Raw genomic sequence first — 27,801 nt, 5'->3', positions numbered from 1 at the left:
CTCCTGCCAGTCAGTCACACTTACCGGTCAGGGTCATCGCTGAAGAAATAACTGACTTTCCCATATGTGCCCACATCATTGTCAGTCGCCTGGAAAAGATAAAATTTAATTAATAAACGAAGGCATTTATGGAAATGTCACATTGAACACACCATTGCAGACCTGGTGTGCTGCCATTTATGGTCTCACAGGGAAAGGACTCCTCTCCCTGGGACAAGCAGAAGAAAACCTTGGGTGATGAACTGACCCAAACCTCCACGCCCTGTCTCTCTGTGCTGTCAGTGGGAAGGAGGGAGGGCTTGAGGGAGTAGAAAAGGTGTTTTTAAAGGGCTTATTTTACTTCTCATTTTCCTCCTCTGATTTTGTTAGTAATAAACTCACTTTGTACCTGCCCTTGGAGTGTTTTCTCCCAGTCCTTATCTCATGAACCCTTCATTAATTTTTTTTTTTTTCTCTCCTTTGCCCAGCTGTGACATGGGAGGGTGAGTGAGCAGCTTTCATGGGTGCCTGGCACCCATTGGCCAGTGTCAAACCACAAGAAGAGCAGAGGAATAAAAACCCTATTGCACTTCAAGTTAAAACACAGATCTGGAAAAGCAAGAAATAGTGATTTTGGTCTTGCTTTCAACAAGGACAGCCCTTCTGGGGGTGCAATCTGCTGCATTCCCACGGATGGAGTGGCTCAGGATGCTGCGGGATGTGCCTACTCCACCAGCAGCTGCCAGAGCAGGCTGGTCACGGCTAAATGACCAGCACCTTCTGGGGAAGGTGTTCACAACTCACTGTGTCAGCTCTGGATGAGCAAAGCAAGATTTATTTATGTTTTAAAGTCTTTGCTCTAATGAATATATAAAACATGCATGAGCAGCGGCAGGCAAAAGGAGCAGAAAATTTTATTTTTAGGTGAGGAAGGCGGAATGCAATCCCCAAAATATCCTTTTTGCCCCCCACTATATTTTCTAAATTGAGCCCTGTCTGGATTACTTAGAGACCAACAGCTCTGTGAAGAAGCAGGGTCAAAGACACATTTTATGTCCAGATACCAGGAAAAGGCTGTACTTTAGGAGTGGCATGGAACACAGCTTGTTCCTGAAACCTTCCTGATTTATCGATGGCCTTGATTACCCTTGACAGCAAAGCAGGAGCTTGAGCACAGCTTTACCCCCGTGCGCTGATGCCCTGCCACACCATGGGGTGACAGAGAGCAAAAGGCATGAAAACCAGACAGGATTATTCAAGTTTTTCTCCCCAAACATCTTCCCAGGCTGAGAAGTGAACTTCTGCTGCCAGCAAAAGGGTGCTCTGGTGGATCCAGCCTTCCAGACCTACTGATTTTGATGATTTTCCTTTCCACTGCTATGATATGATTTCTTTTCCGTGGGCATTGGAATTGTCCTTGGTAAAATGGAAGAAAACTGTGGAAATCTGCCCAGAGAGGTGCCCAGAGAGTGAGCAGCACCTATCCACCCACACCAGCATCCTTCAGCCAACTCATTCCAGGGTTAAGCCCCCATTCTAACATCTCCCCCCAGACCCTTTTTTGGGTCCTCTCTACCCAAAACCCTTGAGGGCTTTGAGCACCCTCAGCACTGCCAGCCCTCAGCCTCCAGCCAGGATTTTTCCCATCCGTTACTTCTGTGCCCACAACTGCTGCGAATCCCTCGGTTGCATTAATTCCTAAGTGGCTGGTGTGAGAGCAGAGCCCAGAAAAGCATTTTCCACGCACCTGGATGGGCTGGTGATGAGATAATGATTTACAGGGGGTCTGACAGTACCAGAAAGCACGGGCAAAACAAATTCCCTTCATTTGGCCCCATACAATTGCACTCCTAAGTGCTTATTGCGGTGACAGACAACACTGGGAAAGTGTAATTTTCTTCTGACTAGGAAAAAAAAAAAAAAGATAGGGAAGGAGGAAGGTTAAAAGAAGGTTAGCGATGAGGGAATGGGAGCCCTAGGGAGAGGGGAGCCAGGAAGGTGGCTGGACCACAGGCTGTGATGACATGAAAAGTGCCATCAAAAACCCCTTTCCTGCGGAGACAGGAGGATGAGCAGCCTGACTCTGCCCCGTCCACCACCTCCCCAGCCGGGCTAATTAATGTCCCTAATTTCCACCAGGGAGGTGGAAGGTGAAGCCGGCTGGATGGTTTTCCTGGCAACTGAACATCATGGAGATAATGCTGGGCAATGCAGAAGGTTAGTTGAGCGTGACAGGGAACATGCTAAAATAAAAGCCAAACCACGCACGCACAGCATATTTAATTTGGGACCTTCACCTGTTTCTGCATTACCAAGCTTTTTCCCCTCTAAGGTAAAAAGCACGCTCAGCTGCTCAAGCCCCTGGGGAGGCAACACACAGAGTGTGTTGAGTGATGCCAAGGGCTCTGCCTTTGCAGAGTGATGCCAAGGGCTCCGAGAGAGCGCACGCCTGCAGAACACCCCAAATCCCACCGAGCTGTCAGCAATCCCAGCTGTTTTCCTGTGGCTTTTCCCAATCACTGACTCCTTTTCCCCCCCAGCATGCAAGCATCCATTCCTACAGCCCGGGGAGGAAAGGCATCTGGCTGGAAGTTTCTCGGGGTTCCACCTGGAGAAGCAATCAAATGACTTTTTATGGCTCTCCTCTCCTGCCCGGAATATTAAAGCAGGATTTGCCCACTGGAGCCTGCAAAAGGGCAGGATGAAAATGCGGGTCCACATCTGTACTTTTACAAGCTGTCACCAGCACAGACCGTTTCTAAAGAATCCCACATTTGTGCAGCTAAACTCTGGGAGAGTGGCAAGAAGAGGAAGCCTGGATAGCCCAGAGGATTAATTCACTGAGCTGCAGCTCAGTGGTGTGGGCACCCAGCACATGAATCACACAGAAATACCCATGAGCTTGGCTCTCTGTCCATATGCATCCCCCAGGCACAAATATTTGGGATGTCTCCTTTTGTCCCGCCAAGGGCCATCACATGTGCCCTTCCCCGAGCTGGAGACAAAAGCGAGGAGCTGGCTCTGCTGGCTCTGCTCTCGTGGGCAAATCTGCAGGAAAGGGCATGTCGTCCAATTTGTTCGGGGAAACAATAGCAATGTTTGACATGTCATCAGGATTGATGGAGCAGAAATTTACATGGGAGAATTCAGTTTTAAACAGCTCCATGGAGCTTCACCCGGTAATGGTTTAGACATTCATCATCCGCCAGACCCACTCAATGACTCCTTAAACTGCCGGAGATTAACTCTACTCACAGCAGCCTCAGAGGAGCCGGCAAGGGTTTAAAGAGCCAAGAAGAACCCTTCGAGGCTGGGATCCCCCACGGGGCCCCTGGGACATGGCAGTCCTGCCCCCAGAAGTGTCAGACGAGGACAAGCAGCTGGAAACTGGTTACAGGGGTGAGCAGAGCGCACTGGGATGATGATCAGGGCACATGTCCTGCCTGGCTGAAGAGCCAAACCCTTCCCACCTTTCCCTGGGAACGCTGCTGCCCGAGCAGGTCCCAGCTCTGTTTGTTCTCCTTCGCCCTCTTTGTTTTCCCTCCCTCACATGCACATAGCCGGAAATAAAAATTGATGGGGAACAAATTGCTTTGGCCAGGAGCTCTCTGCTTAAAAGAGTTGTGGCAGGAAAGCAATTACAGGACGTCAAAAAGCTGTCAGGGTACTGAGTGACCGGGCAGAGCCTCGTCCCTGCTCCAGCAAGATGCCTGTGGCTTGGGAAAGCAAACAGAAGGAGGATTCCCATCTGCTTCCTAGCTTTTTGCTATTGTGGTTTTCTAGGAAAGCGATGTTGAGGCTGACTGGGCTGCTCAGACTGTGGTGCAGGAATTCCAGGGTGGGGAGCCATGCCCTGGCATCCTTACTGATTTTTGGAGGCACCAAAACCTGCTTGTATAAAGCAGGCAGCCATCCAAACATCCCTTCCTCTAGGCAACCTCAGGTCCCAGGGGAATAGCATCTAGCTGCTGGTAGCCACTGGGATTTGGGATTTGATTTGCGATTTGGAGGAGACAAATGTGAAGGGCTTCCGTGAGATGCAATCACTGGGCTGTGAAAGCTGAATGGAAAACCAACAGAAAACCGACTTAAAGTTGTTATGGAATGACTTTAGTTGGAAAACAGCTCTTTTGTCAGCATTGCCTGGCCCGGCCGTGCTCTCTCCCAGGCTTTTAAAGAGAAGCTGCCCGGTGGGAGGTGGCAATCAGGCAAGAACAGAGGTGGTGGCTGGCTGGCCCAGTGGCTCCAGTGATTAGCTGAGAAAGAGGGAGTGGGGAATCAAGGTAATGCTGCTGCCACAGCTTCCCCAGCAGCTCCAAACCCTGCCCAGAGCCAGGGAGCTCAATCGGCACTAATGACCCCAGAGGGCTGCGCTGAACCTGGCCAGGGGGGAAAAAATAGTCAATCAACCCCCCTGGGAATGGCAGAGCTTTCCCCCACCTCTTCTGCCAGCCACCAGGGAAAACAAGAGCCTTCCTGATTGTGTTTTATAACAGCAGCCCCTGCAACATCAGCTCCACACAGGCAAGGTTAACACTTGCCTGGGCAGCGGTGATTTAGCGGGCAGTGATTTACCTTAGCCAGGCTGCTGGAATGGCTGGGCTTTAAAACACCAGGTGACAGGAGATGACCCAAAAGTGAGATGAACAGGCTTTTCCAGCGTGGGTTTTCACTGGTGGCACCCAAGACCATTTAAATGCCCACTGTTTTTACTGGAGCTGGGTGCAAGTCCTCCACTAATGAACCGCATTGATTTCATATTCTCCCGTTGTCCACCTAAATGGCAAGTGGCACATCTCAGCGATTAAATAACCCCACAACTGCCCGGCTTGACATCTAAATCACCTCGCTGTTGGGTCCCTAATGAATTTTACAGCCCAGCAAAATGGAAGAAATTAAGGTCAAAGTCTGGTGGAAGAAATATAAATTCTCAACAATCACTAAAGCGCTTGCTAAAGTTCTGGGAAGCCGATCACGCCGCCCACCATCTGCAACTGCACTTCACCCAGGTGGGAGGCCCAGCAGGCAGAAGGGGGACAAAAACAAAGGAGGAGGGATGGGTTGACCAGGTCCTTGCCACATGAACATGTTGCATCCCAGCCTGGAGAAAGGGAATGGCAAAACCCAGCTGACTGGAGAAAGGGAATGGCAAAACCCAGCTGACTCGCACACCTGAGGGCTCCCAAACGCCCAGCTCGGGTAAATTACCCTCCTCTTCACACACCAGCCCCAGCCTGTCAGCAGCACCAGGGCCAGCTCAAGGTCCTCTCTCCAGGGGTGGCATTGTCCTTGTCACAGCTTCACTCAGAGGACAGCACACCCTGGGTGATGATTGCCATTGGAGCCTTTTGCTGGAGGAAACACAGCCTTGGATGCTTTGGGAGAGGCGTGGGGGCTGAGGGCAGCTTTGAAAACAGATTAAAATCCCAGGAGTGTTGGCCCTGTAGGAGCTCTGTGGGTGTAAAATCATGAGGAGTCTGGGAGAGGATGTATTAAGGTGAAGACAGTGATGGCCCTAGAGGGACTGCTGAGAAGGAGGTGTGAGGCCAGGGTGTTCACATGGCAAAGAGCATCACCTTGGGAAAAATTCTCCCTTCAACTCCCAGTCACATCCTAAATCACCAGGCAGAACCAACAGCACAGGAAAACCACCCAACCCCATCTCCTACTGGGAAGAGTGGGAGGGAATTCTGCTGCCTGGCTTGTGCTTTGCAGAATGCAATTTGGACAGGAGCAGTGCTGCATTTGCTCCCTGATTTTATTTCCCCTCTCACAGGCTGAATATTTTTGTTGTTTTTTTTTTTTATTATTATTATTGTTTTGGGCACGGGGAAGGGGCCACGCTGTGATTTTGTTGTTTTCCCACCTCTGTGCTCTTGCTGTGCATTTTTCCTGACAGCTCCATCAGGACACGGAGCGGCTGCAATAAGTGTCTCTCCCTCTCTCTTCCCTCAGTGCTCAGGCTGTCATGATTCCTATTCCACCCCATTTCAGTCTCACGGATTGGTATTTAGATTAAAGAGATAAACACAGCCAAAGAGCACCGGGCCCTGACAGAAAGATGGGGACTTCAGATCTGTCAATCACACCTGGTAACTCCCTCCTCCCTTTCCCTTTATTTACAGAGCTGGCTTGATAAGAATATTTAGCGGGAACAAGGAGTGCAGGCATATTTTTACACTTGTAAAAACACAAGGAGCACGCAGGAAGAAGCCAAGCCATTCATGTTTAACTTTCCAGGCAATTTGGAATCATCTGCTTTGATTATTTAACTCTTTACTGTTATGTGTGCTTGCAGTTTTCCTCTCCTCTTGCAGATAAAGGATTCAATTTTCTTTTAAGCGGCCGGGAAATTGGAGAGATTTTGTTCTGTTTAAGCACAGCTGGAGATGGAGCACTGAGGAGGGGGGATTGAGAACAACAAGATCAATTAAGATGCTGACAGGGAGGGAGAGCTGTGTTGGTCACAGGAGGGGAGAAAGGCTGGAAGAAGGGACAAAGCCCAGGCTTGGAGGACATCAGAAACGTCTAGCTGAGAGTTCTCCAGCCTCCACCAGCTGCTGCTGAGCCATGCTTTCATATTCCCATCAGTGCCCTCTGAATGCCTTCCTGCTTTCTTAGATCCTCTCTGCATGTCTGATGTCTCAGATGCTCTCTGCAGCACCCAGCTTGCCCCAGACATTTGGCTGGCAGTCCCCAGCTACCACCACCCTGTCCATTCCTCCTCTGCAGCAAGGACTTTCCAAGACATTTTCCACTCACATAAAGCAGAAGGAAAGGAGGAGGCTGGCCTGGGAGTCTTCCCACTGTTTCCCCATCCCGTACTTCCACAGCCCATGTGAGAAAGTAGAGGATGGAAAGGACAGGGAATGGTTTATCCCACACTGATTCCCCATGGAAGTTCCCTAGATGCCTTTTCATCCATCCACTAATTTACAAGGCATTTCCCCACCTCACTCCCTGCCTTCAATGGCTGTGTCCTTATTCCACACAACCTTCCCAAAATCAGGAGCAGTATAGGTTTTCCCTTGAGGCTGGTCCACAAGTCACCATCACCATGTGAGAGAGCAACACAGCTCGAGGTGAGCCCCTCACTCACCATCTCCTCAGAGCTGCAGCCTTCACTACTGCTTCTGCCCACCTGCATTCATTTGCTCTCCAAGAAAAAGGGGAAAGAAAAGCTTTGGAGATCACTGAGAAACAATTCCACAGATTTTGGGGGACAGAGAGTGCCCATGGCCAAAGGGATGAAGGAGGCAGGGTGGGGTAAGTTCTGAAGGGAAACAGAACCCCCGAAGGCTTTGAAAACCTCATTCCACCCATATCAGGACTTGGACAAACCCAGAGGGATGCGACTCTCTGGACACCCCAGAGTTGCTCTGGTATGGCTGCAAAAGCAGGGTGATGGGATGTGGGAGCCCACAGACCACGGCACCATCCCTGCCAAACTCAAAGGCTGATGGCTGATTGGGAAAGTGATTTGCATCCTAAATAGCTGTTTATTGATGTCTGCAACTCTCCTTGCCAGGGTGGGTAAAGTACATTATTACTTTCTTGTTGACTGGCGTTTACAGCTGGCTGGAAAGAAGGGGAAAGAAAATCAGGCCGGGATTGATTTTCCCATCCCCGACACGAGGCCAAAGAGAGATCGAAGCAGCAGAAGAAAACTGACAGCTGGGTGGTAAAGGAGAGGAACTCTGCCAACCAAATTAAAGGTTGATTTAATGAGGAGAGTAATGGAAGGTTAATTAGCACATTTACTTCATTAGGTTCTTACTAACAAGGCTTCTCCCGAGGAAGTGCAGTGGCAGGGAGGGGGAAGATGAAAATCCAGGTGAATGGATGGATGTGCTGGGGATGGTGTTCAGGGAAGGAACAACCCATGGAGGGTAGGAGAAAGCAACTGCTCAGGAATGTGAAACCATATGTGTGTATATTTATATATATTGAATATACCTGATGAGTACATGAGAATACACAGGCTAATGCATATGCCAAAAACACAGGGAGACATCACCTCTGTCAAACAATCTGAAAATTTTAATCCAAGTTGCATTAAAAACCAGGGAAAGTAGTGGGTCTTTTTACACACAAGACTGCCTAAGAAATTCAGGTTATCAAGCCCTGAGGGAACATGATGCTTATTTTACCTGCCTTGCCACATACCACAAGAGACAGAGATTCATTCCTGCACTGAAATCGATGCCTGCTGGTTGAATCGGGCACCACAGTTTATAATCTGAGGTCTGCTGGAGATGCTTGCACTGTTTCTGAGGGTCTCCAAAAGACAGCTCTGAAAAGCCCACCAGCAGCTTCCCCAAAAGTATTTGTGTGTGTGTGTGTGTTTGTGTGTGTATTCAAAGGTCTGAAAAGTCTCCACACCCATTTGAGACTTCTTGAGGGTGGCTGTAGCCAGGAGAAACCCAGCCCCACCCCAGACCAGAGGTGTTTCAGGACACCAAGGCAGGGCAGAACACCTAACCTCACAGGGATTTGGGAAGAGGGTATCCCACAGAGAAGGAATCATTCACTCAGCCAGGATTTGGGACAAATAGCTGCAAAAACCATCCCAGAGAGGTGCTGATGTTGTTTCCAAAGCACGGCTCATCTATCTGATCCATGGCTGACCTGGCTGGAGTCAGGAAGAGCTGGCAGGAGAGGATCAGGAAAAGCAGGGGCTAATGCTGGGAGATGCTTGTGTGGGGCTTGAAGGAGGGCAAGTGGGCAATTCATTCCCTGCAAGCCCCTCTATGCCTCTCTGTCTTCATCCCAGGCATTTTCCAGGATGGGAGAGCAGGAAGGGGGCTGGCAGCATGGCCCCAGCTCGCTGCTGCTTGCCAGCCAGTGGATGGAGCCCACAGCCACTGATCCCAGCCTGTGCAGCCAAGCCAGACCGGGGCAAATAAAGCGCAGAGGAGGGATCACGGAGCTAGGATTACTTTCCACACTTCCCTGGAGAACCATTTTTCTCCAGACACTTCAAGGCAAATCAAATGCATTGTTGTGTTAAAAACAAGTTACTCTTGGTTTGTTCGGGTTTTAATGATTTTGGTTATCGGAGCTTTTCAGGAGGACTTTGCTGTGCAGATCTGTAGAGTACGAGGAGCTTAAGGAGATCTTAATTCCCACCTCCTGCCGGGTCGTCCTCAGCCCCTTTCTCATGCTCCAGGTCTAGCAAACACATCAGCAACAGGAACACAGCTTTTGGAGGGCTCTGGCAGCTGCTGGCAGAGCAGCAGTGTCCAAAGGCAGGTTTGGAGGGGCAGGGTGAACACAGGCTCACACCTTTCCTGAGCTTCCCAGCCAAGGGATAGGAGGGGATGCTGGGCTGAACTGCCCCCTCTCCTCCCTGCTGGAGGGAGCTCACTGGAGGCTGTTGGAACCCAGAAACCTGGGAGTTTTGAGCTTTCTGTGCTTTCTGACACTGATGCCCAGGAGAACACTGCTCTTGACTTGAGGCCTTGGAGAAGGCTTCCAAATTTGAGTGATGGAGTTAGAATCACTGGTGTGTAGTTAGAATAGAAGTGTGTAATTTCACATGGTGAGGGATTTGGAATTTGGGACTTCTAGAATATAGTAATAGGTATGGGACAAGAGGGACGTTCTTTGGCATTCTCTCTTTCTGTCTCCTTCCTCCCTCCCTCTTTCTAGTTTCAGGTAGTAGTTTTTGGTTGGATAGTTAGTGCTGTACTGAGGGTCATGGGTGTTTGGTTATTGGGTCAAAAGTATAAATAATATAGGTGTTAGCTCTTTATTGGACTGTTTGGCTTTAAAAGACCTTGTAACTAGCTAGATTCAGGTACATTTTGCTCACTTTTAGCTGGTACCTAGGAGTGTTGCAGAACGCTCTGTACTTTAGGTAAGATTTAATGAACATGAGGAAATTCATCTCCTTCATGTTTTTAATCCTGACTCTGAGTGAAGGCAGAAGAAAATGAAGACAAGCCACTAATTAGGAGGTGCAGTTAACCCATTACAGTTGACCTCAGAAGCAAGGCTACTTTTATGTAGCCTCTTCCACCCAAAAAAAATTTCCAGCTGAAAGCTCCCTCTTGCTCTCCCCCTGGCCAGGTTGCAGAAGAGTTCCTCAGAGGAGCCCCACCAGAAGGAGCCTAGGGGACTGCTTCCAAACCCTCCACACCTGGAAGAGGAAGGACCAGAGAGCTGGGCAACTATGTCTGATGTCAAACCACAGTCAATCCCCTTCTAAGCCACTGGGCGTGGAGGCCTCAGACTTCCCTTTCTTCTCCTGTCATAGCTGAGGTGCCAAAGGAGGGCTTGTGAAGCAGGGGCACTACTCCCAGCTGCTGGCAATGAGGCAGCCTGGAGCAGGATGGAGAGCATCAGGCTTCTCCTGCCTCTGGACTCGAGGAACTAAGGATTAGCAGAAGGTGTCCAAGCCCACAGCAGTGGAGCTGGAATTAGATGACCTTTAAGGTCCCTAAAGCATTCTATGACTCTGATCATGGCTCCAGCTGGACACAGCCATTCATGCCCTCAGCATGATCCTTCCCCAGAGCCCCATATCCTCTGCCCCCAGCCAGAGCATGCATCACGCCTCACCACACCTCTCCATGGTCCAGCCTTCCAGTCTGCTCCTATTAGGAAAGCCAGCACCCATCAAAAGCCACTGGCCACCAGGCAGGCAGGACCTGGTGGGGGTGTCAGAGCCCCAGTTAATTTGGGGTGCAGTGTATGTTCTCACTGCCTTGTTCCTGGAAGGCATGAAGTTATACTGGCTGCCTGCTTGCTCAAGAAGTGTGAAATTCTCTCTCTGACCTTTTCTGTTATGTTATTAAAAGCTTCATGGCCAGTTGTTTCAGAAAAAAAAAGAAAAAAGAAAATAGTATTTCAATATCTGCTGGTAGCTGGGGCAGAACTGGCCCATCTCTTCAGGACAAGCTCTGCTCACCTCTCTGCTTTGCTCCTGCTTCACAGAGGGTGTTTGCTGCTGTGTGGGACTTCCAAGAATTTCCAGCCTGCATTTTCCTGGCACAGCAGGGTCTGGGGCAGGGAAAAAATGAAGTTTGCATTGAGAGAGGCCTCTAACAACAGCAGAGCCCTGGACAGGCTGCTTGTCCTTCAGTTGTCCCAGACGTGCAATGGACATGTAGCTCCAAATAGCCATGATTTATGTGACCTGGAAGCTTTGGCTGGAGTCAGGAGCCCTTCACACTGGTCTCTGCAAAACCAGGAATCTCTGGCCTAGGGGGCTCATCACATTCTGTAACCAGTCACAGAATCATTAAGGCTTGAAATGGCCTCTGAGATCATCGAGTCCAACCATGAACTGTCAAGCTCACCACGCACCCACCATATTTATGTGTTTTTTGAACACTTCCAAGGATGGTGGACTCACCACTTGCTTGGGCAGCCTGTTCCAATGCCTGACCACCCTCTTCACTGCAGAAACTTCTCCTAATATCCAATGTAAACCTCTCCTGGTGCAACTCAGGGCTGTTTCCCCTTGTCCTGTCACTGGTTAACTGGAAGCAGAGCCCGACCCCCTGGCTGTCCCCTCCACAGGGAGTTGTGCAGAGCCAGAAGGTCCTCCCTGAGCCTCCTTTTCTCCAGGCTGAGCTCCTTTCCCAGCTCCCTCAGCTTGTCCTCATGCTCCAAGAGCATGCAGGCAGGAGAGGAGGCTGCCTTTGGGCACATTGTGAGCTCCCTGTACAGGGCAGGAGCTGTTCTCATGGAGCTTGGACTCTCCAGATAGTCATGTGCAAGCAAATGACCACTTGAGTCTAAAAAATAAATGCCTTTCAGGGACAAAATAAAACAGATGGATGGAAGGACAGGAAGATGGATGGAATGCTAAGCAGAGAGCAAACAAAATCTTAGAGGGTGGACAAGGTTGAGCTGTGCCAGGGAAGCGGCTGAGGTTTGATCAGGAATCCATGGATCTGAGCCCACTCGTCTCTGGGCAAAGGGAAAGAGGCAGGGAGCAGAGAGCAGGCAGCAGCTCTGACTGCCTGCACTTGGGGTTGTTTTACAGTTGATTTATATGTGTAACAGGCAATGTTTCTCTGCTGTCACTGACATTAGCAGCTAAAAGGCTGCAGAAACAAATGGCCATTTGTCACTGCAAATGAAGTCTACTTGCTCCTTCGTTTTGCCTTTCCCTTTCAGCTGGCCATGTTGAGGAGAGAGTGGCATTGAGGAGAGTCTTTGCCCTTGCCCACACACAGCCCATCAGCCACAGCCAAGGTGGGATAGCCAGGATGCACTCACTGGAAGATGGGCAAACAGCCCAGGGGCTTTTCGGCTGCTGGGAGCAACTTGTCCTCCTTCCCCAGAACGCTGGGCTGGGCAGAAGATCAGTGACCTCCTCTTGCCTCAGATCCCGTGGTTTTAGCTGCTTTTCTCCCTGGCAGGAAGGTGCTGCAGGCACTGCTCTGTCCTGCCAGCTGTACCTGGCCATCTCTAGCAGCAGCTGGCACAAAGCCTCCTGCCACCCTTCAGCAACCACTTACCCAGGCCACACACTCTCCTGTTCATCCCTGTTCAATTTTCTTGACCCCACAAGCCACCTGATTTACCCTTAGCACCCTGAACCCCACTATCTCTCCAAGCCTGCACTTATTTGCACAAAGGAGAACAAAAACTAGGGAGCCAAAAAAAGTCCCTTTTCATGGGGATGTCATCCAGCAGCCACCAAAGAAGTGGGAATGCCACATAGCTGGCCAGGCTTTCTCCAAAACCCCATCCTTACACGTGAATACCCAGGAATATTCTCGAGCAAGCGGAAAAGAAGGAAGAAAAGGAGAGGAGGAATTTATTAGCGAGGAAAGCAGGCTTTTTGTGCAGTACGTGGGACAGGTGTAGAGATGTGGTGCAGACAGGCAGCGACCAGAGGGCTGCAGCTCAAAGGCAAGTAGCCACAGCAGGAGGAGCTGGTACTTTATGAGGGTTGTTAAAAGTTTGGGATCAGCTGGGAGGGCAATTTGGATTTCAGCGCTAATTGCATCCATTCTGATTTATCATAGAAGATTCAACTCCTGGCATTTTGTGCTCGCTCTGAAATGTTGGCATAGCTGGAAGTTGGGGGAAGAGGAGACGCAGTAACAATCTCATTGTTTAGTGTCTGACGGCCTGACTGGCTAAACATCTGCTTGAAATATTAATAACTGTCAGATGGGAACAGCTCGGGGGCTCTATACAGTTTCACACCATCTGTTTGTAAAGTAAACACACTTACACACAGGCACATACACCCAACTCTTTTGTCCGAGCTTTCATCCTCTGAGTGGGCATTCCTGCACGGATGGGCTGTGCCTTGGGAGAGCATGGGGACAAGGAGGGGGCTGGAGGGCAGCTGGAACAAATTCACTGGAGAGGGAGCCAAGCAAACCCATTCATGATTAACGGTAGTGGCAGTAACACACCCAAAGTGTAGCAGGGGCTTTGGTGCTCCCTGCTGTGATATTCCCCATCTCAGAGGAGTTTTGATGCCTTTTTCCAATGGTATTTCAGCACAGGGTTTTGTTGTGGTTCTTGCTGTGCCCCACACTGGCACTGACATCGCTCTCATGCACCAGGAAATGTGTCTTCTCCATGAACTTTCCAACCAACCCACAGAAGAGGGAAGGAGCCCTATGGAAATGCCCTCTGCTCTCACCACCAGCTCTGCCTGCCTCTGTTCTGCTGCCAGCTGTGTAATCCCACGCTCTGCTAAACAGAGCCACTCCTCTCCTTTTCCACCCTTCGCCCTTTTAATGGTGAAGGTTTGGTTGAGGAAGATGATGCTTCCAAAGAGGGCAGTGAGAAAAGCCACACCAGGGGCACCTGGTGACCACTGGGATCAGAAGATGAAATGAAGTGCAGGACTCTCTTTGAATTCTTGGTGTGGCAGGAAACACGCAGACATCTTCCAGAGAACAGGAAAGGTCACCACATCTGCTCCAAAAGCCCATGAGAAGCCTACACCCTGCCACCAGCATCCCCTAATGCTTCCTTCCCAGGCTCGCCCGGGGCGAGGGACACCACAGAGCCACCACATGTGCCAAGGAGGGGGCAAAGGGAGCTGGGATGCTCCTACTCACGTGGACCTGGAGGACAGTGGTGCCCACGGTGGTGTTCTCGAGGAGGCTGACATTGTAGAGCACCTTGCTGAACACGGGCCGGTTGTCGTTCTCGTTGATGAGGTTGATTTTCACCCGCGCGAAGCCGACGTGGTCTGGAACGCTCTCGTTTGCGAAGAGCTGGGCAAAACCACAAGGCAAAGTTGGAGATGCTGGGAAGTTTGGGAGAGTTACCTATCCTTCTTTAGTGGAATTAACGAAGCTCTCCTCAGCTCCCTCACCAGTTGAGCCAGCTGAAGGCAAACCACTGACAGAGCTGGAGCAGGAGGATGGGGAGGGTTTTGGCTCCTGATAGGTGCTCTTAAAACAAAGTTTTATGCTCTATAAAGCTTTTATGGCCCTGCTCTGCTTAAGCTCTTGCAGCTGAGCCTTTGTTGGAAAGAGAAAGTGTAAAGCCGGTCTCTTTCCCACCTCCTTCTTTATTATAATTTCTGGTGTTTTGGCTGCTTTGTAGTGCTCCACTGTTTCATAGTGGGGATTATGATAGAATGGTTTGGGTTGGGAGGATTCTTTAGAGACCACCTAGTCCAACCTCCTGCCATGGGCAGAAATATCTTCCACTAGACCGAGTTGCTCAGAGCCCCACCCAACTTGACCCCGAATTTCCAGCAATGGGATATCCACCTCTCTGGATGTCCTGTTCCAGTATTTCACCACCCCCATGGAAAAACACTTTCCTTACACCTAATTTAAATCAACCGCCAAAAATCATCCCACTTTGCCCTGCTGAAAAGTTTGTTCCATCTTTCTCCTAGGCCCTCTTTGAGTACTGGGCAAGAGATTGGAAGATGTCTAATGGTCACTCTGAGGTCATGCTGAAAACTGTGGCTATCCCACAGAGCCCAGGGGTGCAGCCTTACCGAAAATTCGTAGCGAGGAATGGTCTCGAAGTCCAGCGGCACGGCCACGCGGACACGGATGTCTGCCTTCCCCTGGATGGAGGTCGGTGAGATGATGAAGTGGTTGGAATTGTTGCCCACCAGGTAAACCTCAAAAACGCTGTTGGGACCCTGGGAAGGGAAAGAGCAAGGCCGGCATTTTATTTACGAAATCCACGTGCACGTGAGAGGAATGGGAATGCATTCCTGAGACGACCCCACGCAGCACACAGAAGGAAAATCCCTTTGATGGTTGAAGGTTCACACACCACACAGGGTGTCAGGCACTGGGATTTCCCTGCCTCAGGCTGAGGGCACAGCATGGGTGCCTGTCCCCTGCAGAAGGCTTTTCCCAGTAAGGCAGCTCAAACTGGGAACTGGAAAAACTCCTCCTCTCCCAAGACCCGGCCAGCCAAGCAGCAGGGCTGCCAACATCCTGATGCTTTCAGAGCCTTGCTCTGAGCACAGCAGAGCACATGGAAAGCAAGCTCAGAAGCTGCCAGAGGTGAATTTCCAATTTCCCCTGAATGACCTCCCTCCTATCAGAAAAAGTGACCAATTAAATGCACGAAGGGGCACTAATAGCAAAAGTTGCCTAAGTGTGACCGCCGAGAGCAGGTGACATGAGCAGAATCTGTGCCTTTCCCTTCCTCTTGCACACCTCCATGCAATCCATGGAGCTGAGGGCACGTTGAGCATCTCCCAGTGGAGCCCCAGAGCAGGAGCAAGCACTGAGGACACCCACGAAACCACACAAGAGCACCCAGTGCCTCGGGAGCCCAGCAGGGCTCTGCTGGTGGGCAGTGGGAGCATTTCAGGGTAGACTGGCACCTTCCACAAACTGTTCCAGTGCCAAATGAGGAAGGGAGGGATGCTCTTGACACCCCAGACACAGGGAGGGAGCAGGGGATATGGAGAATGGCAGAAGGAAGCATTACTTCCCAAGCTACTTTGTCCCCTATGCTCAGGATGTGGAATTACAATGAATGTAATTCCACCAGTGACAAAAAGCTACTTCATTGAGGAATTTCCTGATCTCAGGATCTTTCCCAGGGCCTGCACTCTCCCTGCAGTACACAAGAGCACCTTTTGTGGCAGTGAGATGTGAGGGATTTTCTTGGAAGCCAGAGAAGGGTGAGTTTGTTGGGGGCATGAGATAAAAGTTGAGACATCAAAAGAAATCTGAGTATTAGCAGGAAGAGAGCTGGGTGGATTAATTCCCTTCTAGCTGGGGAAGGAGATCAGCTCCAGATACCCACCATCCCTAATTAGCAACCCCTCGAGTGCCTCAGTCTCCCCACGTGAGGTCTGGAGAAGGGGGATACAGCTGCCTCTGGGGAGGGCTGCTGCGAGTTGCCATTTATATATTTATTCAGCTATTTATTTTTTTGCCTCGGCCCCCATGCTGCTTTTCTTGCTCCTGGTTCCCAGAGCTTGCGAGCCCCCTGCGGATGCCTGAAAGCAAATCTGAATATTCAAATTGTTATCAGCTGCCCAGCAGAAGGGCCTGGCTCACAGCAAGGACCCCCCACTCCAGAGGAAGCCACAGGGAGCTGCTTACATTTCCCTCACCCCTTCCTACATGCTCTTGCCACCCAGAGCAAACAATGGATTTGAAACATGGTTGGGAAGAGGAAAAACAAGATTTGCATCCCTGGGCTCTCAAAGGTCCTGGTGTGCAGCGGTCACACCCAAGCACCATCATCTCCTTGCAGTGCCCAGGATGAGGATGAGGATGATTTCAGTGACCTCCTTTATGTGCTCATTCCCTTCTCCATCCCCTGACCTCCCAGCTCCCTCACAGCTCGAGTTATTCCCCACCACTGCAAACAGAATCCTCTGCCTTCCTCTAGAGCAACAAATTAAGGAGCAGCCTGCCAAAGCTCAGCAACCCTACCACAATAAACCTGTCTCCTTCTGAAACAAATTGACCCATAAAAAAGAGGTTTTGGAGGGAATTTTGCTATCACCCAACGCCGGGATGCAGCCATGCTTTTTCCAGCTCCTCTCATCCCATGCCAGCACTCAGGGCTCAAGGCTGCTGCCCACTGCCTCCTTCCCAGCAATCAAATCTCTCAGCCAGTACCACAACCGATGAGAATTTCGTGTTGATTCAGCTAAAAGACAATTTGAGCTGCAGTTGGGCATAATTACGGCATTGCGTATTCCTCAGAGCGCGAAGTCGGAGCCGCACCGTGTCCCCGCTGCCACATCCACCTCACACCCACACCCTGCTCCCAAAAAAGCCACCCCTGTCTCATCATGCAGCACTTTTTTGGACAAGAACCCTGGGCACGGGTAGGACCCAGGCAGGCAAGGGCAGAAGCTCAGGTGTGAGGCTGTGAGATGCCAGCAGGTGGGTACAGCTGTCACTCCAGAGCTCTGAAGCTGCAGGTGAGCCCCCTTGTGAGCCCCCTTCTTGCACCTGGCTGTGAATCACAGACAAAAAATCTGCTCTCCCAACTTGCAATCTGCACTCCTGTGACAGAATCAAGGATCAGGAAGAAGACCACAAAGAAGAAGCCCCAAGAATCCCCAAGAATCAGGAAACCCCTTCTCTCATCAGGAGGCTAGGGCAGCCACATCAGCTGGGACTGAGGATGGATCATCATTTTTATGGCTGCTTTTTCACTCACTATCACCTACTGGCTTTATCCATCACTAATGCTCCCACTCAGGCCCCTCCTTATTCACCCTGAAATTCCTTCAGCGCACCCAGAAATGCTTCAGGAATTATTACACCTTCCAGCAGTCACAGCAAAGATTTAGCATCACTTATGAATGGCTACACAAGAAAACAAAGTAAAAATCAAAATAATCCAAATCCCCAGACAAGCAGACAACCCTTTCTCAACCACACCATTCCCTGAGGTGCATGGATTGGTTGATTCCCTGCAATCATTTTCAGCACCAAGTGAACTAAACTTGGGAAAAGCAGCCTGGAAATCCTCTGGTTTTGTCCTTTCCATGCTGCCTCAGTACAGATCTGCCTTTGGGACCCTCAGTGCAATTTGCTTTTCCAAAACGGAGAGCCCTGCCTTCCTGAAGCACCAAATCCAGCTTTCCTCCCAGTCACTTTCTATGCAGTTTCTGGGATATTACCTACAGCAAGCTACCGAGCGTTTAATATTCCTCATTCTGGGAATTCTACAAAGAAAGAAGAGAGTTGAGATTTCGGGAGGGATGGTGAAGGAAGGGGAAAGAAGTTGAAAGCAATTAGCGCCTTTTTGTAGGGCTTGGATAACTTAGGCCTGGCTCTGGTGAATCAGACACAAATGGTCCTTAATCCCTCCTCCAAAAACACGAGGCACAAGGGGCTTTTTCCCTGCACCCATTTCAAAGGATTTAACTCAGATCAGCCTCTCTGGGTGTTGCCTGCCTCTCTCCCAGTGCCCAGCCAGCTTGGGGTCCCAGCACCTCTCTCCCACCCGTGCCAATAACCCTTTCAAAAGCCCTTTTCAACAACCTTTCAAAAGCTCACTGGGCACTGTGATGTCCCCTGCATCCCTAAGGAGCTCATTGGGCTGGCAAGAAATGCAGGATGCCTGGATCAAAATGCTCCCCAGCCCTTCTGATCCTCCTCCCCACTCTAACAGCCCTATTCTCCCATCTTTTTGTCCATCCTAAGTGTCAGTCCCTGCCTGCTCCCTCCCTCCTGGAGGAGTTTTCTCCTTCCCCGCTCTCCCCAGGTTATCTGCTGAATTCCACACACGCCTGCACAGACGGGGATCAATCCGAGTCTGCCTCGCCTTCAGCTTATCTCTGCTCCAAATGATTGATTTTCCCTCTTTAAGGGTAATTTGCTGGTGAATTCCATGTATTGCAAAAACCCCTGTGAAATCTAATTCAGCCCGACTGGCAGCTGGCACTTTTGGGAGAGAATGCTCGTGTGCCGTCAATTCCCCCTTTACAGTTTCTTGCCATGTAGATCATATTTATAGTGCTTGTGCCTGTCATATGCATATATATATGCTCTGGATGAATCATATATTGCCACCTGCACACACTGCCTGGGCACACAGGATATCCTGGTGGGGGTCTCTGGTGGAACAAAGAAAGTGCATTCCCATGGCCCAGATTTCCCTTATTTTAAATTTCCCATTTGCCTCCCTCGATAAGCTTATTTTAGAGAATTGTTTCCAAATGATTTTAAAATGTCAGGCCATGATAGTAGTGCTTCAGACAGCTTCTGGCCTTTTCTTCCTCTTCATTCAACATTGAGGAAAATCATGTGGAAGCCACTTTGGGAGATCTGGTTTCCCTGGCATGCCCTGCTGCTACCCTTAACAGGCATCCATGGATCTCAGAGCCACAGGAAATGGGGAAAGGATGCCCTGCTCTTTTTCCTTGCCTTCTCCCTGTGATCCTGCACTGAGCCACCAGGTACAGCATATCCCAAAAGGACATCCACATCCCCTCAAATCAGCAGATGAGCCCTCTGAATTAACACCAACCTGTTCCACAGCTCAGGGCTCTTGTTCTCAACCTGGGAACAAACCTTGCTGGAAAAGCAGATAAGTCAATGCTTTCATCCTCTGCCTCACACGCAGGATTTATTCCCCCCTGCTGAACCACCACAATGTGAATGAGAGGAGAACCCAGCCACATCCTGGAGGTGCCCAGTTGAGTATAGGCTCAGTCTAAACACTGGGAAACTTCAATGGATTTTCATAAACAACTCCTGAACAGCTTGGAAAAGCTGTTCAAGGGTCTGCTCTCTGTCTGGCAGGGAGAAAAACTCAGCTGCACAGCAATTAATGCGTTTTTTTCTTGGCTCACAGAACTCTGGAATGGTTTGGGTTGGAAGGGATCGTAAAGCTCAGCTCATTCCAGCCCCACACCCTGGCCAGTGACACCTTCCACAAGACAGGCTGCTCAAGAAGGCCAGATCTAAAACCCTGTGCAAAGATTTCTCTTTCAATAAGTCCTGGAGAATGCAGAAAGGAAAAGCAGCACACCTGGCTGAACACCTTTTGGCTGCACCCCAAATCCTTGTGTGGGGCCACCTGGGCTCAACACGGTTGCCTCCCTCTTGAGGAGCTCCCCATCCCATCTCACAGCCCCAGCCTGCAGGACCATGGGTATGTTTGGGGGGTGAGAGCTGGGAGTTTGCAGCGGCTGGACCCCGAGGAAGTGCTTCTCCTTGGAGACGCTCTCTTGGGAGCCTTGTCTGAGAGGTTAATGCCAGCTGGGCTGCAGAATGGCACTTAGAGCACAGAGGGAAATCCAAGCACAGGCTTTCAAGTGTGGTCTTGTGTGCCTGGGAAAAGCAGTTTTAAGTGCTTTGTTGAATCGTTTAATCTGACTCCTTCCAAAAGCCCTTATTTCATTTTGTGCAAAACACGCCAGAAGAAAGAAAGGACGAAAACCCCACAGTTAAAAAAAGGGTTTTGCGTGGGTCTGGTTTTGAAAAGCCTTGTTTAACAGCCTTGGCAGCCCACACGGTGGGTGTTAAAGGCCAGGCCCATGAGACAGCCCTTTCCCCAGCTCTACAAAGGCACAAAGACAGGGAGGCTCTCCCCAAAACCACCCTGACCCACAGCATCCCTGCACGGGGTAAAGTTCAGGCGTGGGCTGCTCCCTCACTGCAGGACCTCAACAAGCTGCAGGGCTAAAGGAGCAGTGCCTGGATTTTCCAGGCTGGGTGGCCTGGCTCAGGAAGTCAACCCATCTGCCAAGGGACTCTCCCAGGACTTTGTGACATCAGTTGGGAGGCAGGAGACAAACTTGAGCAAAGAGATCTTCCCAAAGACTCCGGTTTTGATTTCCCGTGTCTCAACCCATCTGCTCTCATTTATTTCTCTCTCTGTTTTCCCTGGAGATGTGAATAACTCTGTTCTTGTTTCCCTCTGCCCCTTACTCAAATGAGTTGTGTCATCTCCAGCATGAAGCCAGTGCTGCCAGAACAGCTTCTGTCAGCCACGTCCTCAGTCACATCCCTGCCTGAAGACCTCGGTCCTTGCCAGCACGCCCCTCCACCCCTGCATCCAGGGAAAGATGAGAGACCTCACTGCCATCTCAGCTACCTCAAATCCAGATGGTTTGGAAAACCCTCACAGCTCTCACGGGATAGTTGAGCATCTCAAATATCACTGTCAGGCAGCTACCCCTTCTGTAGTTTTTTCACTGAAAGTTGGTGGATCTTCAGAGCTCTGCAAATACTTCTCTGGGAAGCAGTGCTTGCTGCAGGTGCAGCCCTACTTCTATCTCATACACATCTTTTTCACAAGCTGGGCATCTTCTCCCTTTCCCCCCCCCCCCCCCCTCAACGTGCTATCTTGACAGTTAACCCAGCTGCAAACATCCATGAGAGGAAATAAAGAAGATCCATCACAGGATAATACAGAAAAAAAAAAAGTAACCTATTGCTTATAACTTTCCTCCCTCCAGATATTCCAAGAATCAGTTCTCCTCTGCTTCTTATCTGAAAATAATGCCATGGTCAAAGCGATCCATGTTAATATGATGGTCTCTGAAGATGTGTACAGTAAAACTCCTTCAGACTCCCTTAGCACAAGAGATCCTCTCTCAGCAGTTTTAAAAATCTCAGCCAATTCTTTTGGGGAAATCTCAGGAAGTTAAAGAAATACATCAAAAGAACAGCGTCTATTTTTTTCTGGTGTGATGGGGAAGGCAAGGCTATTTTTTATTCTCCCATTTTAAAATTAGCAAGGCTGAAAAGTGAATTCTTGAATGGGAGTCACTCCAGCAAAATGAGCTTTTAACCAGAAATAATGACAGATCCTTCATCCTGGTGGCACAAACAGAAGTGTTACAATGCCCTTCAAGAATGGATCTGCTGACATCTCTCAGCAAGCACGACAGCAGCTCTATTCAGAAACTACCCTAAGCATCTGTCATATCCATATCTTCTTTATTAGCAATTGACATTTTGAAGAAAAAACAGTCTCTTTATCTGGTTAATAGCTCATCTGCACCTCTTCAGGCTGAACTCATAACTCCTGGATGGTGACACCATGTCACCAGTAGGTTATTAGTTCTGTGTCATAATCACTTGAGACAAAAAAAAAAAAAAAAAAAAAAAAAAAGGGATTTCTGGGTGGCTTGATGAGACTGGGTGAACTCTACCCAGGGCTGAGGAATAGCAAATCCATCTTCTCAGCCAGAAAAGGCAACTTAAAAGATGCATATTTTAACTGACCCACCAGGATTTTGGGGGCTGGAGGGAGACGTTTTGTTTGCCATTACTTGAAGCATCAGGAAAACATTCTGATGATGTTTAGACACGATGCTGGATGATGATGCTCTTGAGCCACCTGGCCTAGTGGAAGCTGTCCCTGCCTGTGGCAGGGGGAGTGGAATGAGATGATCTTTCAGGTCCCTTCCAACCTAGCCCATTCTGTGATGCCATTTATTCCGAGAAATCCTCTCCCCTCATCTCCTGCTCAGCCTGAAGAAGAACGGGAGCAGCAGGAGCCTGCAGGCAGAGCCTTTCCCAGCGATTTTGGACAGCTCACCATGAGGTGTCAGCACTAGTTTGGAGCAGACACCCGGGAGCGTGGCGGGGCTGGGAGGGGGGACCAAGCACACAGGAGCAGCCAGACATGAACTGCACAAGTCAAATAATCAGAGTAATTGAGGGCTGGGAGCCCAAGGCTGGAAAAAAACAGGCTGCAATCCCAAACGTGGCACAGATCGGTGCGTGACAAATAGGAGCTCCACTGACATGTGGGAGGAACGAGCCTCCCGTGCTCCTGGCTTGTTTGCAGTGATGAACTGGTGTCCCAGTCCTCCCCACTCTGAGGGCATCTCCTGCCTCCTCCCTGCCAGCAGCAGCACCCATCTCTCCCAGGATAGAGAGCTTGGGGCTCCTGTCTTCCCTGTCCCTGGCAGGTCCCCCCTGGGAGTCCAGAAGGAAAACTCCTCCTTTGCTAAATCAGACTGGCAAAGCACTGCCTGACAAGAGCCCTCAGAAGCAGGCAGGGATCAGCCTCCCAGACCTATTTTCCTATTCCCTAAAATCCTATTTTCTGGCTCTCAGGGGCTGCGCAATCCTGACTGCATTAGTGCCTGCACACTGGGGAGGGAAACTGGACTTGGGGTACACAGCAAACAGAGCAATGGCAGCAGAAAAGCTGAAAAAGTGGATTGTTGGGGCAGCACCGTGCACTTCATCACAGGCACTTCAGTGACCTCTCCCCTGCCCACCCCAAAACCAAACCACCCCACAAAGGAGGGAGAGAATACCTCACCTCATCCTTGTCCTGCACCTGGATGAAGAGGGGAAGGGCAAAGCCCACCTGGGCCAGCTCTGGGATGGCCACGCTGTACTCGGAGCTGTTGAACTCGGGGGCGTTGTCGTTGATGTCGATGACCAGGATGTTGAAGGTGGTGGTGACGCTGGCGTTGGAGGGAGTGCGGTCATCGTTCAGCTCTGTCCCCTGCAAGGAGAGAAAACAGGGGAGAGAGAAAAGACATTTATTCTCCAGAAAGAATGGATCTAAAGAAAGTGTGCGTGGCATGGTGAGAGACTCTTGCAGATTTCTCTTCCTCCTCTTGCCATGGAAGGGTGCCCAATTGGCTCTGCCTCTGTCCCATTAACATATAGAGGTGTTGGCCTAGCTCTCACATCACTCATGCTTTGGTCTCACAACACTCTCAAAAACCTTCCCAGAGGCTTAACATTTCCCTTAGAATGGCTGTGGCCAAACTCTTCCTTTCCTCTGTCATGCAACGGGTTTGCAGGATCCAGAGTCACACAAGAACAAGTAAGAGATTACCCTACCACAAGCATTTAAACAAAAAGAAAAAAAGTCCCTTGTGAGATGTAGGGGACAGTCCACAAAAAAAAAAAAAGGGAAGGCTCAACAGGGCAAAGAGCCCTCCTGCTCTCTCCTCTGCCCTCCCTGACGTGGGACTGGGAGCTGACAGTGAACCACACAGTATGCTGAAAAACACAGGCTTGGAAAACTAGGGTGCCAGAGGAAAAGAAGACTTAGACCTTAAAATAGGTTTGGCAACATGTGCCTAAATACAAAGCTGAGTCATGAATCCACATCACACCTCTGTCTCAAGAAGGACTTTAATTCTTCTTTGTAAAAGGAGAGAGTGCAGATTTTAATGCCGGAGAAGCAAGACTCATGAAACAGCCTTTTCAAGCCGAGTCCCTCCTCTTGTCCTTTGGATAATCTCGCTTTGCTGTGGGCATGGAAAAGCAATGCTATCACGACCCACATGGCTCATTGCTATTCACTGCTTCTGCACACAACAGCAGAACAGGCTGATCCCAGCGAGGAGCAATCCAGCTGTATTTTCACTGTGTGCTCCAGGATGAGAGCAGCAGGGAACATTTTGGGTCCTGGGGATGCGGGACGCGGAGAGCTGGCATTTGCGGGAGGATGAGAAGTTTGTGGGGAGAGGACATGGAAATCTATCAGATCAACAGAACGTGGCTGGAACTCCATTGTCATGCAGGGAGGAAAAACAGGCAAGTTTTCAGGCTCACAAACCTTTCCAAGATTAAACAGATATTTTTGTCCCTATTAAAACCAGACAATCCTCCCTCTCTCGATTTTTGAAACTACAAAAGCCCGAACAAGATACCAGGGATGTGTGAGGATCTCTTCCTCACACACAACAGAGCCCCACGGTATGAACTGTGTCTGGGACCTAGAGGGGTGATTTCTTGTCCCTCTGCCCCACTCCAAGGAAGCATCACACTTGCCAAAACAAGAAGGTGAGTGCTAGCTGCCTCCCTCCCTCCCAATCAATGACCCTTCCTACGCTGCTGATTTTTCCCCACCCCAGCCCAGCAGAATCTATACTTCTAAATGTGTTTCCAACCAGCTGCCCAGCTTGGTATTGATTTTAATTACAGGGCTGTGAGCAGAGCCAGTGAACTGCTCTCAGGTGGGGCTGGTGGGGCTGGAAAGCCACGCTCCAGTGCCTTTTCTTGACAAGGCAACTTCCAGCATCTCTCCCTTCCTGGGCTGGCTAGGCAAGGATGATGCCCTGTTACACCACTGCCTGCTGACAAGACAAAATGTCATGTTTATCCAGGGTTTTGGTGGGGACGAAGAGGGAAAACAGGCAAAAGTGGGACAGTTCAGGTGCCTGAGTGTGTGTCTGGTGTTACATGCAAACCTGGGGTATCTGCACACTGCCAGCAGACATGGCCACAGAGGGGACAGCAAAAATTCCCTCATATGGAGTGAATCACGTTTTGGGCCACCAGACCCAAAGGGGGCTGTGTTTAACATCTCACTTGGTCAGCACATCGTGGCTCTGCATGCCCAAGAGAACAACACCTGCCAGGTTTGCAGTGCTGCCTGGAAGGGGGTGTCCCAGGCAGGGTGTGCTCTCCATGCTGCTCTGTCAATGTGCTCCCTGGCTGGGGCAGGTCTCACCTTCACTGTGAGGATGAATCCAGCGCTGTAGAAGGGATTTTCCCTGTCCAGGGGCCCATTCAGGGTTAAGGCTCCGCTGATGTAGTCCAGTGCAAAGATGCTGTTGGTGTTACCTGAGAAAAAAATAACAGGAATGTGAGCACAAGCAGCCGGCACAGCTGTTCCCAAAAAGTGCTGGAGGCAACAGGGACGGAAGGAAGAGGACACAAGCTCCAAGCAGAGGGGTCTAGGAGCCTGGCATGCCATTCCAATGTGCTTTAAAATGTCATGGCTGTAACACTCTTCTCCTCCTCTCACCTGTCCTGGCTTAGGGCTCAAAATGGGGTTCTCCTTCCACAGCCAAAATGCTGGAGGCAGCTGAAGAATTTCAAAGTTATTAAAATCTGCAACAGCAAAGCTGAAAGCAGGAGTAAATCCAGCTGCTCCCCTCTGAGTGACCACCTGCATTTGTAGGGTACTGTGTTCCTGGCATGGGCATGGCCTCTCTGCTAAAATAGGGGAGTTAAGGGACATCAGTCCAGGATAATCACAGGGAGACACAGACAGAGCAAGCTCAGGAGGAATTCTCCACATAACAGGCAGTGGTTTAGCTGTGGGGCCTCTTGTCAGAGGGTGCTGAGGGGCATACAAGTCCACATGTATTCAAAGAGAGGTTGCAGAGCTTAAAGAAAGAAAAAAAATTCTATGAAGTAATAGAGAAGCCTCACACAGCCCAGGAATTTCTTAGCTGGATGTATTTGAAGCCAGTGAAAGTATCAGCAGAATAATGTAGGCACTTGCCCTGCTTTTATGCTCTTGCCATATGTGTTGACCCTGTGCAGCTGCCTGGTTTTCCTCTACTGGAGCCAAATTTGGCCCCTGTGCCTGTCCCTACGTGCAAGCAACCAGCCAGAGAGCTAGGCTGCCTCCACTGACCATCCCATCCCATCCCATCCCATCCCATCCCATCCCATCCCATCCCATCCCATCCCATCCCATCCCATCCCACCCCGTCCCCAGCTTGAATCCCCCTCTGGAATTAGACACCCAGAGAGGATTAAGACAACATGTTCGGGTGTCATGGCCAGCAGACACTAAAAGGACAATGTCCTGCTCGGGAATGTGCTTGTGACAGCTCCAGGTGCTCTCCCTGTGAGCCAGACAAAAGCAAGCAGTTGGTGTGTGGAGCCTGGGACACCTGACACCAGCCTGACACCAGCCTGACACAAAAGCAGAGCAGGCTGCTGAATTAGTGATGACCAAGGAAGTTATATCCAGACATATGGTCACCCACACAGCTCCCATCATCAGCATCTCAAGGCATGCAGAAACCCCAGATGCAGACAGGAGCCAGGAAACCCTGCAGGTACGTTCCAGTCATCCCAGTCAGAAGGAAGTAAAAAATAAATCCTGTCTCCTCAATACGTCTCAGCATGAACGAAAACACACACAGCATTTGTCATTTCCCTGGAAGGGAACTGCAAGACAGATCTACTGCCATGGAAAGTTGTTTCCCATCGCTCAGCATCCACCTTGCTCCCTTCCAACCTCTGTTTGATCACAGCTGCACCTTTCTTGGGATGGTCAAAGCCCCCAGGTCCTGCCATCCCCTCCCTCCCACCCCAGGAGCCACCTGGCCTCTCCTCTCTCTCCTAGAGCCCTAAGTGCCTTGACACCTTTGTCCCCATTACTGAGCTGTTCTCTCTTCTTCCTGGGCTGAATTCCTCTCATTCCTGTCCTTGCTCCCCACTTCTCTCCATCCCAAATGCCAGAGTCACAGCTCACCAGCTTAATGAGCTGGTGCCAGGCTACTTAAAATATTAACAACAGCCTTGCAGGTTCCTTTTTCCTTTTTTTTCCCCTTTCCCTTCTTTTTTTCTTTTGCTGTTGTAAATGAAGATCTCCAGCCTTCTCCTCTTCCCACTCTGCCTTCCCATTTTTGTGCTGTAATTTATGGCTGACTCCTTAGGAAACTTCTTCTAATCCCAGCTTTGAAGGACACCCCACGAGATGGATTGGACTGTCCTGCAAGGCATTGAAATGCTCCAGGACACCAGGCTGCCATGGCAAAGTTTATGCCTCGGGGTCACCTCCCCCTAATTCAAAGTGTAATAAAACACGGGAACAATGGAATTTAGTGGAATTAGGTCAACAGGGTAGGAATTTCAACTAAACACAGCACTGTGTTCTGTGTCCTAAAGATGGTGACACATGTCATATTTGACCACAGTCACTTTTTGAAGGATGGGCAACTAAATTGGGGACCCAAAGGCCTCCCAGGCTGCACACCAGAGGCTTTCCTCCAGCTCAGCCTCTCCATCACCATCAAATACTCATCCCATGTTCCTTTCTACTAGCAGAGAATTCCTGGCTTTGCAAATTTGCAAATTTATCCTCCAATACCTCTCCAACCACCACTTCCTCACTGCTCTGACCAGTGATCCCTGCTGAAGCACTCACACTGCTGATCAATGCCCATTTCCTGAAACATTTTACTTGCCAAAATCTCTCTGACCA

The 27,801-nt window shown here is 50.0% G+C and overlaps 1 protein-coding gene across 1 annotated transcript in view; it reads right to left on the bottom strand.

The window, feature by feature from the left end:
* The window catches only part of CDH23 (cadherin related 23), a 167,843-nt gene that overhangs the window by 61,090 nt on the left and 78,952 nt on the right, over window positions 1-27,801 (bottom strand). Inside the window, exons 9-13 of the mRNA XM_062496854.1 lie at window positions 25,306-25,418; window positions 23,152-23,340; window positions 14,921-15,070; window positions 14,022-14,180; window positions 25-89 (exon numbers count right to left, since the gene is read on the bottom strand). Of these exons, the coding sequence (XP_062352838.1) occupies window positions 25-89; window positions 14,022-14,180; window positions 14,921-15,070; window positions 23,152-23,340; window positions 25,306-25,418 (676 nt within the window). The remainder of the gene's footprint in view (window positions 1-24; window positions 90-14,021; window positions 14,181-14,920; window positions 15,071-23,151; window positions 23,341-25,305; window positions 25,419-27,801) is intronic.

This window comes from Cinclus cinclus, chromosome 7 (genome assembly GCF_963662255.1).
Source record: "Cinclus cinclus chromosome 7, bCinCin1.1, whole genome shotgun sequence".
NCBI lineage: Eukaryota > Metazoa > Chordata > Aves > Passeriformes > Cinclidae > Cinclus > Cinclus cinclus.
The sequence above is the reverse complement of the archived record's forward strand: the minus strand, read 5'-3'. Positions and strand labels throughout refer to the sequence as shown.